Source organism: Pteronotus mesoamericanus, unplaced genomic scaffold, assembly GCF_021234165.1.
Source record: "Pteronotus mesoamericanus isolate MK-2021 breed Mesoamerican mustached bat unplaced genomic scaffold, CSHL_Meso_final contig_33, whole genome shotgun sequence".
Lineage (NCBI taxonomy): Eukaryota > Metazoa > Chordata > Mammalia > Chiroptera > Mormoopidae > Pteronotus > Pteronotus mesoamericanus.
Window position 1 is genome coordinate 5,841,542 of NW_026555135.1, and position 13,767 is coordinate 5,855,308.

The 13,767-nt window shown below is 46.2% G+C and overlaps 1 protein-coding gene across 3 annotated transcripts in view; it reads right to left on the reverse strand.

The window, feature by feature from the left end:
- TENM4 (teneurin transmembrane protein 4) overlaps positions 1 to 13,767 on the reverse strand; it is a 375,996-nt gene that overhangs the window by 138,785 nt on the left and 223,444 nt on the right. For all 3 annotated transcript variants that reach the window (XM_054576340.1, XM_054576339.1, XM_054576338.1), the window contains 2 exons: positions 4,025 to 4,126; positions 1,841 to 2,035 (listed from right to left, as the gene is read on the reverse strand). In XM_054576340.1, coding sequence (XP_054432315.1) covers positions 1,841 to 2,035; positions 4,025 to 4,126 — 297 coding nt within the window. The remainder of the gene's footprint in view (positions 1 to 1,840; positions 2,036 to 4,024; positions 4,127 to 13,767) is intronic.

Genomic DNA, 13,767 nt, shown 5'->3' on the forward strand with positions numbered 1-13,767 from the left:
CAAAAGTACTTGGATGAAATAAGTGGAGTAAAACAGGCACAGTGCTTCGGTTGTCGCCAGAATAATACCAATAATATAAGAGGTAATATTTATAGAGCATTTACTATGTGTCAGAAACTGAGCTAAGTGCTTTACATGGGTCATTTAATTCACTCCTCTCAACGGCCCTCTGAGGAAGGCATTCCCATTTTATAGGCAAGGGAACTGAGGCTAGTTAATGGCACAGACATGACTCAAACCTACATCTGATTCCAGAGTGTATGTACTCTTAAAAGCTCTACAGAGTGTGCACTCTGTATTGCTTGGGAATAAGACTCCTCTTTTCATCTGGTAATTCTATGCAGCCAAGAGGAGAAAGCGCTGCATCGGAAGTGAGAAGACCAGGGTTGAATTCCAACCCTGTTATCGGTCAGCTCTATGACCACGGTGATGTCACTGCCCATCCCTGGGCCTGAGTTTCTTTATCTGTGAAATACAAATATTTACTTATCTCATCTCTTTAATTTCCTGGGGATGAACTGATGTCATGATTTTATCAGCAGTTCACTTTCTATCCTTGATCTATACAGGCATTCGAGGTATGTCCGGAAAAATTCCAGCCACTGCTTATATAATGAGAATGGTTTGTGTGACGTTGATGTAACCTGGCAGCCAAGGAGAGTGGACTGGAATGCACATGCATGAACAATGACGAGTTCACTGTACTAGTCAGTGAGGGCGGTCGACACCATTGAGTGGGCATGTGTACTGTGTGGCCACTGCATTCAAAATGACTAAGAGAGTAGAGCAATGAATCTCTATCAAATTTTGTGTTAAGCTCAAACATTCCTCCACATAAATTATTCGGATGATTCAGAAGGTTGCAGCTATGGCCAACCGGTGAATGGTAGCTTCATCACAACAACACACCCGCTCATGCATCGCATCTGGTGCAGAGGTTTTTGGTGAAACATCAGATCCCCCAGGTGACTCAGCCCCTGCTATAGTCCAGATTTGGTGCCCTGTGACTTCTGACTTTTCCCAAAATTAAAATAACCTTTGAAAGGGAAGAGATTTCAGACCATTGATGAGATTCAGGAAAATACTGATGGGGCAGCTGCTGGCAATGGGGAGAACTGTGTGAGGTCCCAAGGTGCATACTTTGTAGGTGACTAAGGCATCATTGTCTTATATACAGTGTTTCTTATATCTTGTGTTTTTTTCAATAGATGTCTCTATTTTTCATATTACATGGCTGAATACCTTCTGGACAGACTTTGTATATTTACCTTAGGAAGGAGAGAGGAATGCTTATGAGCACCTGAGAGCCACGTACTTGAACACACACACACACACGCACACACACACACGCCCCCCCACACCCACACGTAGTTTGGAGGTTTAAAACATACTCATACTTCAGAAATGAGGAGCAGATGAGCTTAAAGGGAGCAGAATGAACTTGTGATATAGAGACAGAAAGTTTGGGCTCATACCCAGCCCTGCCATCTACTAGCTGGGTGACCCTGGGCAAGTCATTTGACTCTCAGAGCCTTTAACTATAAAATGAAGATGATTCCCCTCCCCAGTGGGGTCTGAAGTTAAATAATAGAGGGCTTCTAGCACAGAGCCTCATACACAGTAAGTACTCAATACAACACTTCCCTTCATTGATTAGGACCAAATTGGAATGTCCTCTTCCTTTTGGGTAATTCCTATTGCTGATGGGTTCCTGGTTCAGGGAGTAGGGATCACAGGGTGGCTCAGGTGGCTTCCTGTGCTCCATGGATGTCCACTTGGTCCTGTGTGCTCACCTCTAAGTCCAAGCAAGGTGCTGACGCTTCCTGTGTGCAAGCCTTACCTTCCTCACAGTTCTCGCCCTTGTAGCCGGGGTTGCAGATGCAGGTGCCCATGATGCAGGTGCCATGGTTGCTGCAGGCCACATCAATACACTGGTTGGTGGGCACATCACACTCGGCGCCCTTCCAGCCGCTGTGGCACAGACACCGGCCCTTCATGTACTGGCCGTTCCCGCTACAGAGTACAGGGCAGGAGGCTGGGGAGATGGCACAGAAAGCCCGGCATGAATCAGAGCCCAGTGTCCCCCACCAGCCTTTGCCCCTTTCTCCCTTTGGCCTGCTGGCTTGACCAAGAGCCTCAAGTGCTCTGCCACAGTTCCCATGGGTGTGCATCTGTTTCTCGTGTTTTATTTTATTCCAGGTTAACCACACCTGGAGCTGTTGGCAAAGGTGTGCAGTGCAGGGCCTGGCAGAGCTGGTTCCTACTGAGCCTGGCTTTTCCCCATCCTCCTTATATTCCTGGTGCAGCCTGGCGGTTGCCAGGACCCTTAGACAGAAGGCTTCAATCTGTTCCTTGGGCCTGCTAGAAAAGACAGCTCGCCTCCTACCTGCCTAAATCCCTCCTCCGATGCTCGCCTTCTAATAGCGCTCCATTTTGCTTCCCCGCACCTCCTCTGCAGCACCGCTTGCTGTTGCCTTTATGCAGCAAATCTCAGTTTTTCTTGCCTTTCAGGCCTTCACTAAAACCCCATATTCCACTGCCCCATAAGGGAGAGAATAGCTGGGCCCAACTTAGCTCTTGAAAGTATTATCTTTCCATTCTGCCTCTTAGCGTAAAGTGTTTTGTGAACACCTGTACAGAGGACACTATATAAAAATAAATTATATTCATTGTGCTGTAAGTACCTACTGGCCTTAGTGAGAAGGCTGTTTCATACATGACTCTTCACTTTAAGTGCAGATGGGATGAGACAGTAATTGTTGTTAGAAGGAATGACTCATCTCTTCTCTGCACCACCTTCCCCGGGCCCCCACCTGGCAGCTTGTGTTTTGAAAGCACTCAGCAGGTAATCACTGTGCTGCCTCAGGGCTGCCGGCTCTGCTGCCTCAAACTGAGTCTATTTCACTTTGGAAAGAATAGGCAGAATCCCCAAAGCAGCATCATATCACTGTATAATCAGGGTGCAGTTTCCTCAGCCTGGAAAGCTGTCTCTGGCTTCCACCAATGAACAACGACTCCACTGTCAGGTCTCAGTTCCAGTGTCACCTCATCTGGGAAGCCTTTCCTGGTCCTCATCCCGTCCAAGCAAGAAAGCTTCTCCCTTTCACTCTTGATAGGAGCTCCCTGCATGTGACCTCCCTGTAGTGTTTCTCCCTTATAAGGTGCTTTGTAATTGCTGATTTTGTCTGCCTCCCATTCTGAGAGCTCCTTGGCATATGCAGTATTGTAACCTCAGTGTCTAGCACAGGACCATGCCTGAAAGGGCACAGAGCAAGTGCCTGCTGAATGACTGAAGAGATGGAAAAACCAAAGGAAGGGGTCATATGAGCTTCCCCAAAGGGAGTGCCAAATTCTCAGGACTACCAATCTCCTCTGGCATTTTCCTTGTTAGTTCTTCTAGAACAGAGATGAAGGCCAAATGCACAGGGTAGATCATGGGCAGCCTAAACTCTTGCAACAGTGGTTATCATTAGCACCGTATGTGCCCAAATCTAAAGCAAGATTAGGGTTCTGTGTAGAGCAAAGCAGTCTTGCCTTCCAAGTCCTTGGTGGTCTCGGCCATGATTCTGCCTGCGCAGTTAGAAGGCAATAACTGAGCAGCAAATCAGGCCCCCTCTGCACAGTGCCAGGAAGAAACCACTCTAGCTGCAGATGAACTTCAAAGACCCTTTGGCACAGGCTGATCACTCCTCTACGAGGAAATCAACGTTTTTAAACAAAAGGACTCTCATGCCATTCTCTCTGCCCCCAACAACGGAACATGCAGTTCACTGCGGCCGGCCGTCCCCATAAAGGCCCTTCCTTCTGACCTCCCCAGTCACGCACATGTGGGTCACAATGTCAGATGAGGCCATGCTCTGCCTGCAGACCTCCCTCTCAGGGTTTCTGAAGAATTGCCCTTGGGAGCCCTTCTCACGAGAGTCAAGAGGAGGGCTGGAGCTCTGCCCTTGCTCTGAGAAGTGGAAGCAGAGCCGCCTGAGGGGCCTGGGGAGTGGAAACCGCAGGCCAGCACGCAGGCTCTCACCTCTGCCGCAGTCAGGGCCCAGGAAGCCCAGGAAGCAGTGGCAGGTCCCGGAGATGCAGTCGCCGTTGCCGTAGCAGTTGCTGGGGCAGTTATCCACCGATTCTGGGGGGGAGGAAGAGAAGGGGAGCTGAGAACAGAAATGTCTTTTCCACAAACAGAGGGCCCAGGAATCAAGCCTCAGGTTAACTAGGCCCCAGGCATTTGAGTTCTTTTGGCTCAGTCACTGAAAGCAACCAACTGAGTTAAAAAAAGTACATGCTATTTTACTCTTACTGAGGCCCATCTCCACTGACATTGGGAGACGTGTTCTGGAAAAATGTCTGCCTGAACTACCTTTTTACAAATCAGATTTGTATCTACAAATACATTAGAAAATTTTCTCTAAAAACATTAGGGAAAAGAGTTTAACTTGTTAGCAGTGGTTATCTTTGGATGCTGGGCAATTCTTGGGGTCTTCACACTTTCCTGTGTTTTACATTTTTCTCATAATGGGTGGATATTCCAGGAGTTTGTTTTTTAAAGCTACTGAGCATTTACATGTCTGCCTTTTTCCACCTCTGGTTTTTCAACCATCGGTCCAGGTCCCCACCTGCTCCATTCACCACTCGGGAGCCTGAGTGACGTCTCTGAAGCCAATCTGATCCTGTCACTTGCCTACTTAAAACTCTTCAATGGGGAAGAAATGAAAAAAACAAGCTTGTTTAAAAGGCATAGGAGTCCCCTTTCCTATTCCCTTTGCCTTCCTGCATCCCATCTTCTGCTATCATGTCCACCTTTACAAAGATGTTACTTTCTCTAAGTCTCCCTTGTACTTTGGGATTGTCTTCGTGACATGTCAAGGAAATATGGAATTCACTTTAGAAAGGTTTTAGCAAAAAAATCAGTCAATGTTATGTAGCTCTAGTTAGTGAACCCACTAGCTAGGAAATCTGTGTGGAACAGCCCCCTTCTCACCCTTGCTGGAAGTGGAGTAAAGGGAAGAGGCACCGTATTGTGAATGCCTTCTTCATGCCCTGTATTTCCAGAAAGTTTATCTCATTTCACTGTCGCCAAATCCAAAAGAATGGATTGTTATTTGTATTTAAAAAAGAAAAAAGAAGGTGGCTAAGAGATGAAGTAACTTGCTGGAGGCCACACAGATACTGTGTCATGGATGGAAGAGTCAAACCCAGGCCTTTGGACCCCAGGCCTGGTGTTCTTCAATAATACTCTGCTCTATGAGCCTTAAAGGAACTTCGTTCACAGCAGAAGCCAGGAGAAGGAGCAAGGTGACAGATCTGTGGGACAGTGAGGCCAGTCCTGAAGATAGCAAAGGACCCAGTTGGAAGGTAGAGAACCCCAGAACTTGTAGAGCTTAAAGGGATTCAAGAGACCATCTGGCCCAATGCTTTCATTCAACAGAAAAGGAAACAGAGAGCAGAGGAAGGGCGGTGACTCGCCGCAGGTCTCAGAGCGAGCCCGCAGAGTCAGAGTGCAAAGCAGAGGGAGAGGCTAGTAAGGTGGGCAGAGCGGAGGATTCAACCATGTGTCTTAGCTCAGAGCTCTCGGTTAGGAAGCCAAGGCTAAGGTCTCTGTCAAATGAGATGTTAGCATACAGGACATGAGTCTTGCTCACAGGGCATTTGCAGCCTAACTGGGAGGATGAGATATCACTGTCACCCGGGTAGCAGCACAGGACATGGAGGCAGCTCTGCCAGGAGGTAAGGAAACCTGGCTCTGGGGTCCATCCTTCTTGTGCCATCGTGGGTGACCTAAAGCTACTTCTGTCCCATCTCTGCGTCTCACCTTCCTTATAGGTGAAACAAAGGTGATGGCAGAGATGATCCCTGGGACTGGGGTCTGTTCTCAAATTCTGTGAGTCTAATTAATTAAGAGAGTAACTGTGCAGAAAGGGCATCCAGACAAGGGCATGAAGCCTAAAATGCAGCAAAGCACTTCGTGCCACTGCTATGGGGCACAACCAGCAGAGGGCAGCTTCTCGGAGGAGGTGGGCTTGAGGGATGGCCTGGGTGTGGGCGGAGGAAGGAAAAGGTGGGCCGACGGTGAGTTCATGGCATGGCGGCACTTCCCAGAAAGGTGTTTTCCCGACTGCCTGCCATTATCAACTCGGAAACTACTTAAAAAGTTAAATACAGGCAGCATTTTACACTAACACAGAGTTAAGAACAAGAGCCTCTAATCCAGTGTATGTTCTTGTTTCAGGGCAAAGTGGCCTGGCTCCCTGCAGAATGAGACCCACAAGCCAGGGCCCGGAGCATCTCTGCTCTCCATTGGCTCTGCTTGGAAGAACCCATGTTCCTGATTGATACCTCTAAGTGTGAAGTGGCTTCTTCAACACATTTTTTTTTTTTTTAAGAGAATGACTTAGAAAGTTTCATTTTGAATATTCTTTTAAAAATAAGAATTTTGAGTATGTTTAAGGTATGATTATTTTCACTTGTAGCTACTGGGTAAAGGTCCAACTGGAGGCTGGGTTCCTCCTGCAGTATTGCAAGAGTGGTGGACAGAGGGGCAGAATGTCTGGCCTGTAGGTCTCATTCTGCCACCGAATGGCTGCGGGGCCTTGACCATGTCACTTCATCTTTCTGCACCTGTTTCCTCGTCCTTGCTCTTGCTCCTCCCATACCTGCCTGCTGGGCAACTCCGATTCCTTCTTTCACATCCAGCTCAAAGGTCACCTCCTCTGACAAGCCTTCCTGAATTCTTAAACAGGCTAAGTTACCCGAGGACTGTCCCTTTCCTTCACCCCTACTAAAGCCCCAAATGGTCCCCATTATTGACTATGAACTCCCCGAGGGCAGGAACTGAGTTTGTTCACATATGTATTTGCCACGGTTCACAGAGGGTCTGAATAAACCTTCGTTGCAATCGCTGAAAGAATTCAACTAGATGATCTCGGAGATCTCTCCCAGACCTAAAACCCTGTCGTTCAGTACTTCTCAAAACCATCGTATAAAACAGTCTCCTAATAAAAATTTCTATAATTACGAGTTGCATTTTTAACAGGATCAATTGGAGATATGTGTTACATACTTTCTAGTTTTGGATTTATGAAGCCTGCAAGGTACACACCTGTTAATCATCTGCCAAAAAGCCTTTTCAGTGAAAAAGTGAGGAAAGTAGATTTTCTGTGACTGAGTACAGTGTTGCTTGCTGAATCTGACAGCATAGAATGTTGTTTGCTACAAAACCTGCCCGAGGCTACTGGTTTCAGTGAAGGCAGAAGTTTTAGAAAATGTGGGATAATTTTATGATAGTAATAAGGAAGTAAAAGGTAGACATTTGGAGAATATTTCCTTTGGATGAAATGTTTATGTATATAGTTTTTCTTCCACTTGGGAAGATTTCAACTACTTGGGGTTCCCCTGGGATCCCACAAATAGTAAGTCCCCACGGACGAGATATCTCCATACTAAACACTAGTGCAGAAGCGACATTCATTGGAGTGGGAGAAGTGTGAACTTTATTGAATATATTTGTTGTTACGTTTCCAATTAGTGCTTGGTGAATTTCTCCCCTCTACAGTTCCTTCCTGCTTTGCTCACGTCCAAATGGCAGCTGCCTTCACTTTGCAGAAGGTGCACCTATGGATCCGCTCCAATCTAAATGAAAACTTCAGCCGCCCGTGAATAACTGATTTTCATAACTGGGTACATGGTATATTGGAAAATAGTGCTTCCCCCCAGCTTTGTTTTTCTGTCACAGCAGTGGGTCCTGCTAGAAAATCTGATTCTCAGTAATCTGTTTTTCCTTCCATCAATATTGAAATACAGAGTTTAAATGTTTTCTTAGCTTCTTCTCTGGACATGTGTTAGGAGTGGGCGTGTTTTCTGCATGGTGAACAAAATATTGCTCGAAATACAAAGGGGCATCTGCAGAAGGAAGAATAGACACCAGTGTTCATCCCTGGAGGGGACCTGGAAGACAGGAAACCAGAGGCTTCAGGAAACACCCCCCTCCCCCCGCCCCATTGCCTTGCCTCATTTTGTCTGCTCACTACACTTTTCCAGAAAAAAAAATCATTAGCATTGACATGTCAAGGTGAAAGGATAACAGTTGATAAATATGTCCTCCTGAGTCCAGGGTTGATGCCCGGAAAAGCCTGCCTTCATTTGCCACCTTTTTCTTTTCTGTTTTGAAATCCCAAAGCCTCATCTTGTAGGACACAAGGAGAGACCACGGAGGAAAATCTTGCCTGGAGAAGGACTAGTCGGAACCTTGCTGGCTACTAGACTCCCGTTTCCCAGGGCCAGTGATACGAGAAGAGGAAAGGGGGCTCTTCTCTGCACCACCTCCCTGGGGCATGTCTTTGTGCCCTGGTCTGAGCAGGCACACCTTGGTGGTCACAGGATGCTCATGCTGGTTCTAGCACCAAAGAAAGAGGAAACCCGCTGTGAGTGAGGTCGGAGCTTACTAAGTCTCCTTCATCTCTCTCTCTCTCTGCTCACCTAGCACTAGTCCTCCCTCCTAGCCTCTCCTTTGTCTTATTCCCTTGTGATATGTCCCAGATAACAGAAGCTTGTGTTTGCTACTTACAACTCCTTTCTTTACTTCTCTTGTCTCTCCTTAAGTTGTGAAAGTAAATGCTGGCAAATGTTTGGGAGTGCTCAGTTGAGGAACTAAGATCAACTCTTGTCTGGCAGAGACCCACTCCCCGATGCCTCCTTCTGGCTACTCTGTAGGATGGATGCTAATGCTTCAGGCAAGAAGGAAAGAACTTGGACACAGGACAGCCAGTTGGATGACTGGATGTCATCTTGACTGCAGCTAGTGACATTTATAGTTTAGGCTACATCTATTACATCCTCCATGATCCTGAAAATGGATTGGGATTCTTATTGGCAACTAAAAGAAGAGAGGGAAACAAACTATATAGCATAGCTAGGATTTAATTCTACAGCAGTTCAAAGCTGAGGGAAGCCTCTAATATAGGTCTTCTCATTCTCTTAAATGGAACTATGAAAGATATATATTCTAGTTCATTCTTTATCATAATTATGAGAAATAGGTACCTTTACCACCATTTTACAGTCTTAGATGGACACCGAGAGCTGATGTCACTTTCTCAAGGTCACAGCTATCAGGGCAAATCTGGTAGGTGAACCAAGTTCTATCTGAAGCCAAAGTTTGTGGTCTATGGCCTGGACCAAAGTCTGGGCTCTGGAGCCAGGCTGCTTCTTACTAGTGACATGCCCATTGAACAAGTCATCTCTAAACATCAGTTTCCTCATCTGTGAAACGTGGCTAATAAGAGCATTCACCTCAGAGGGTTATTCTGAAGAGCAAATAGTGTAAGTCTGTGCATGTAAAAAGGTTTTCTCAGGACTTGGCAGAGTTGGTATTTTGTTTGAAGAAAGGGTCATATATGCATTTCATTTGTGAACCAAAACAACACACTAACTTGGTCTAATGAATCCAAATCAAGCATTGTGGGTTACTGGGGGTAAACACACACACACACACATACACACACACACACACACACACACGCACATATGCATATAAAACACAGAGAAAGTCCCCACAGTTAAAACAGGAAAGCAGACAAGCACTGTGCTGAATGTGAAGAAGGCAGGGTGTTTGGGTAAATTCCCTCCTGGGGAAAAGCAATGTCAAAGCAAATTAAACCTGTTGTCTCCCAGAAGCCCAAACACAGGTGGACTCATGCCAACAACTGAAAGAACTTCCTCCCTCTACACTCTAGATTGGCACTGGGCAGGTGCCAGGTGCTGGAAAACTGGTCCATGGCCCGGGAGGTGTCAATCCCTGTAGGTGCCCCAGCTTTCTCTGCAGATGATGGAAATCAAACGCTTTTCATCTGCAACAGTCTAGGTCAATGCAATGACAAAAATTTGACAAAGCCTCTGACAGCCTGGGCTTGAAGCCAGTTCTGCACTGGCATTTGAATTGGGAGATCTGTTTTCAATCATACCCAGAAATCTACCAGCCACTATTAAGAACAGTTCTAAGGAGGGGTCTGGGGAAAAGACTGTTTCCTTGATTATATTCTGTCTTGGTTCTTTGTTAATTATTTATTTGGGGGCAAATCAAATTTCAATAATAAGACTCTGAACTCCTTGAAGACCAGCATCATGTCTGGTTCTTCAAAGAGTCTGGTGAGTGCTACACATAAAACAAAGACTCAGTAAGATTTGTTGTTGAGAAACGCAGCAGGAATCCAAGGGAGGAATGAGATGTAGGGCAGTGGTCAGGGCAGTAAGAATGGCACAACAGATTCAAGAGAACAATTGGTGGCCAAGAGCTTTTTGATTCCTTGTCCTGTATTTTTTATATACAATGCCTAGAATGAAGGGAGTGATGGGGGGTTCGGTTTTGTATTATACTCTCAGACCTCATTTGGAGTTCAACAGTTCACATCTGGGGGCCACATTTAAGACCCTGATAAGATCAACTGGAACGTGTTCATCAAAGAACAAACAGAAGAAGAGAGCTTGAAACCACATTTCAAATAAAGAATTCTTGAAGGAATTGGGAATTTCTCTTACTAAGAGGGTATGAGCTCTGTTTAACAGTATCAGAAGGGCTGATATGTGAAATAAGGATTAGATTTTTGTTTTGTGGCCCTAGTAGGTGGACCTAGGTCCAATGAGTAAGGACGAGAGTCTTTGGGAAATGGACTTGTTTCAAAGAAGAAAGAATTTTGTAAGAGGCAGAGCAGAACACTGCTTACTATCTTGGGTTATGTTCTGTGGATGGGTATGTATGTGCCCAAATATGGTAAACTTCTTAAGGGCAGGAGATGTGTTATTCATCTCTGAATCTTCAATAAATAGTATCATCCTGGACTCAAAGTAGGTGGTAAGTGAATGTGTGTTGGATAGGTGACTAAATGAATGGACTGACTAGGTAACCTATCAGGTCATATATTTTCAGTCATTGGATGTATTCAAGAAGAGGGCAAGTTAATGACTAGTGGGGATATTGCAGGGGGATTAAAGCTAAGGTGTATGGCATCTTCTGAACCTGAAATCTTATGATTTTATGAGTCATGGTGCAAGGCAACATGCCTGGACTATATCAAGCAACTTGGGTTCTAGACCTATGCCTGGCACCAGCTCATCAGGTGACCTTGGCCTGGTCCTTTTCTCTCAGGGACTTCCTTTTCACCTCTGAAATTCATCACATTTATTCAGCAGGTATTTCCTGAGTATCTCCTCTGGTTCAGGGAGTGTTCCAAGGGAAGTGGATGGCTTGGGTGATCTTTCTGATCTAATGTCCTGTGATCTAATAAATTAAACCAAATTGTCAGTTCTTAGAAATATATTTAAAAAAAAAAAGCTTAGATCATCATCATATTTAGGTCCTGGAGGAGAAAAAGGAAGTTTGTTGTCTGAGGGCAGACTCCAACTTTTCAAACCTCCCTAGCATCACAGGATCACCTATCCTGTGAGAGGGGTCTCTGGTGAGTCACCGAGGCTGCATGAGCAGGGACTGGAGAGCAGGTGGCTCCCTGGTCGCCTCTAGCTAAGAGCTCCCTCATCCTTTCCCAGGGCTGTCAGCAGCGGCTCTCACAGATGTCAGAGTCCCCGCAGTTGGCTCTGGGTCTGTTGCCTCTCCCAGGAACACTGTACATGCATTGTTTCCTCCATGCCCTGTGCGCACATGCCAGAGGCCACTGAGACACACATGTCAAATGGTGATGAGAATGACAGGTGCTATGCTGTTCAAGAGCATGAGGGCCTTCCAAGGGGAGGTTCTGCTCATGTATTTGGAGATGGTTTTCCTTCTCTTACAGATTTTTCAATCCTTTACCCGCAGCTCCTTCTGAGGAGCACTGCTCTGCCCACGGTTTGCTGAAGTGGCAGACATAGGTAGACACGTGATGCCACCTTCTCACTGGCTGGAGGTGGTTGGACTGGGATGAGCACCTGACCCAAGGATATCTGATCGACAGGCTGACTGACCAGCACTCTATGACAGGGCTGCAGTTCCAGCCTCTAGTATTTGAACTAAAATGTACCCAGGGAATGTGGTGGTTGTGATGAGAGCATGAGAGGGGAAGTCAGGAGACATGGTGGAAAGAGAGTGGCTGGTAAGGCCGTTCTGGCCGGGAGGAGCCAAAGCCCAGAGGAAGCAGTCCTGAGTGAGCAGAGGACGCCAGCCTGTCAGCAGGGATAGGTGGATGGAGCTGGAGCTCTGAGAGAAGCAGGGACACCACAGCAAGAGGCCACGCAGCCCATGACAAGAAGAGAATGAAGGGGGCCCCTAGAGTGCCCGGACTTCCAGAGGCTTCTCAGTGCCTATTTTAGTCTCAAACTGTATCAGTCTTTTGGAAACTACTTCATTGCCACACCTGCCTGTCCTTGGGGTTGCTTGAGTGTGTTTTTGCTCCTTGCAACTGAAAGAATCCTGACCCATCTATTCGCCTTGGAGCTTATCAGCCTCCACCCGGTGGTTTGCAGGCCTTGATGATAACTGATAAGTGCAGGACTTATTGTTTTTCAAGCATTTCTACATATAGTTTTATTTGATCCTTACAATAGCTCTGTATGGAGGTAGGGAAGGTGCTATTTACTATTCCCTGTTTTGTAGATGAGAACACGAAGGCACAGAGAACTTGCTGAGGTTCACGCAGCTAATAAGTGACAGGACTGTCGAGGCCTACCTAATCTAGGGGCGCCTTCACTACACCGCCACTGCCGGTCCGATAAGAACACCTGCTGATCCCACTCCTTCCGCCTGCGTCTGTCAGGCACACAGGGAGGACTACGCAAAGGATGCTGCCAGGACCAGGAAATTCCAAACAGCATCTATTTGAGTTTTGTTAATTGAAATTCTGATTTTAAAACATACCTACTTGCAGTCAAAAAGCAAAATGTGGTTCGGGCCACTCACAACCGTATCATACTAGACAGTAATATCGATCCATTTACGCATTATCACCCATTCATTCAAATAAGTCTCTGGGGACTCCACTGCACTGATGCCATCAAGAGGATCCAAAGTGTGGTGCTGGTTCTCAAGGAGCAGCAGAAAGGCTTTGGGCTTTGGAGTAGGAACAGATCTGGGCCTTCTAAGGGTGAGACTTAGAATAAGTACCTGAGATCGTGGTTTATTTATCTGTGAAATGAGAAAACCACTGTCTTATATCCTTGTTGTGAGGATTAAGTAAAACCACTAGGTACATATCTGTGTGTGTGTATATACACTCAGGAAATGTTGCTTCACTCCTGTCTCTAGAATAGTTTCAGTGATCATCTAAGTTTAGACTGTGTCAGTCCCTGGAAGGGCTTGTTAAAACATGGATTGCTAGGCCTGACCCCCAGAGTTTCTAATTTAATAGGTCTGGGGTAGGGTCCCAGGTGATGCTGATGCCCTTGGTCTGGGTACCACTTTCAGAGCCACAGATCTTGGAGAAAGGCTTAGACTTCACACACAGGTCTATCAAAACAAGCCAGAGGGGACAGAAAGATCCAAACTCAGAACAACTGCAAAAAACATGTGGACCACTTCCAAAGAGGAGGGCTTGGTCCTCCAGGAGGTGGTATTTGAATAGCTCTTAAAGAATTGACAGCCTTTTGAAATGCAAAGCAGTTCTGGGCAAGATGGGGGTCGAGTAAGCCAGATCCAGAATAATCATCTTTGCTGCTCCCACACAGTGACCTGCTGATCATCATGCCAACTTCATGTCAAGTCTGTCTTCAGAACAAATTATTTAAGAAATCAGTTTTTTAAAAGCTCAACTCAGCTGCTGGCTAGAGGGTTCCATCTAATGAGCATCA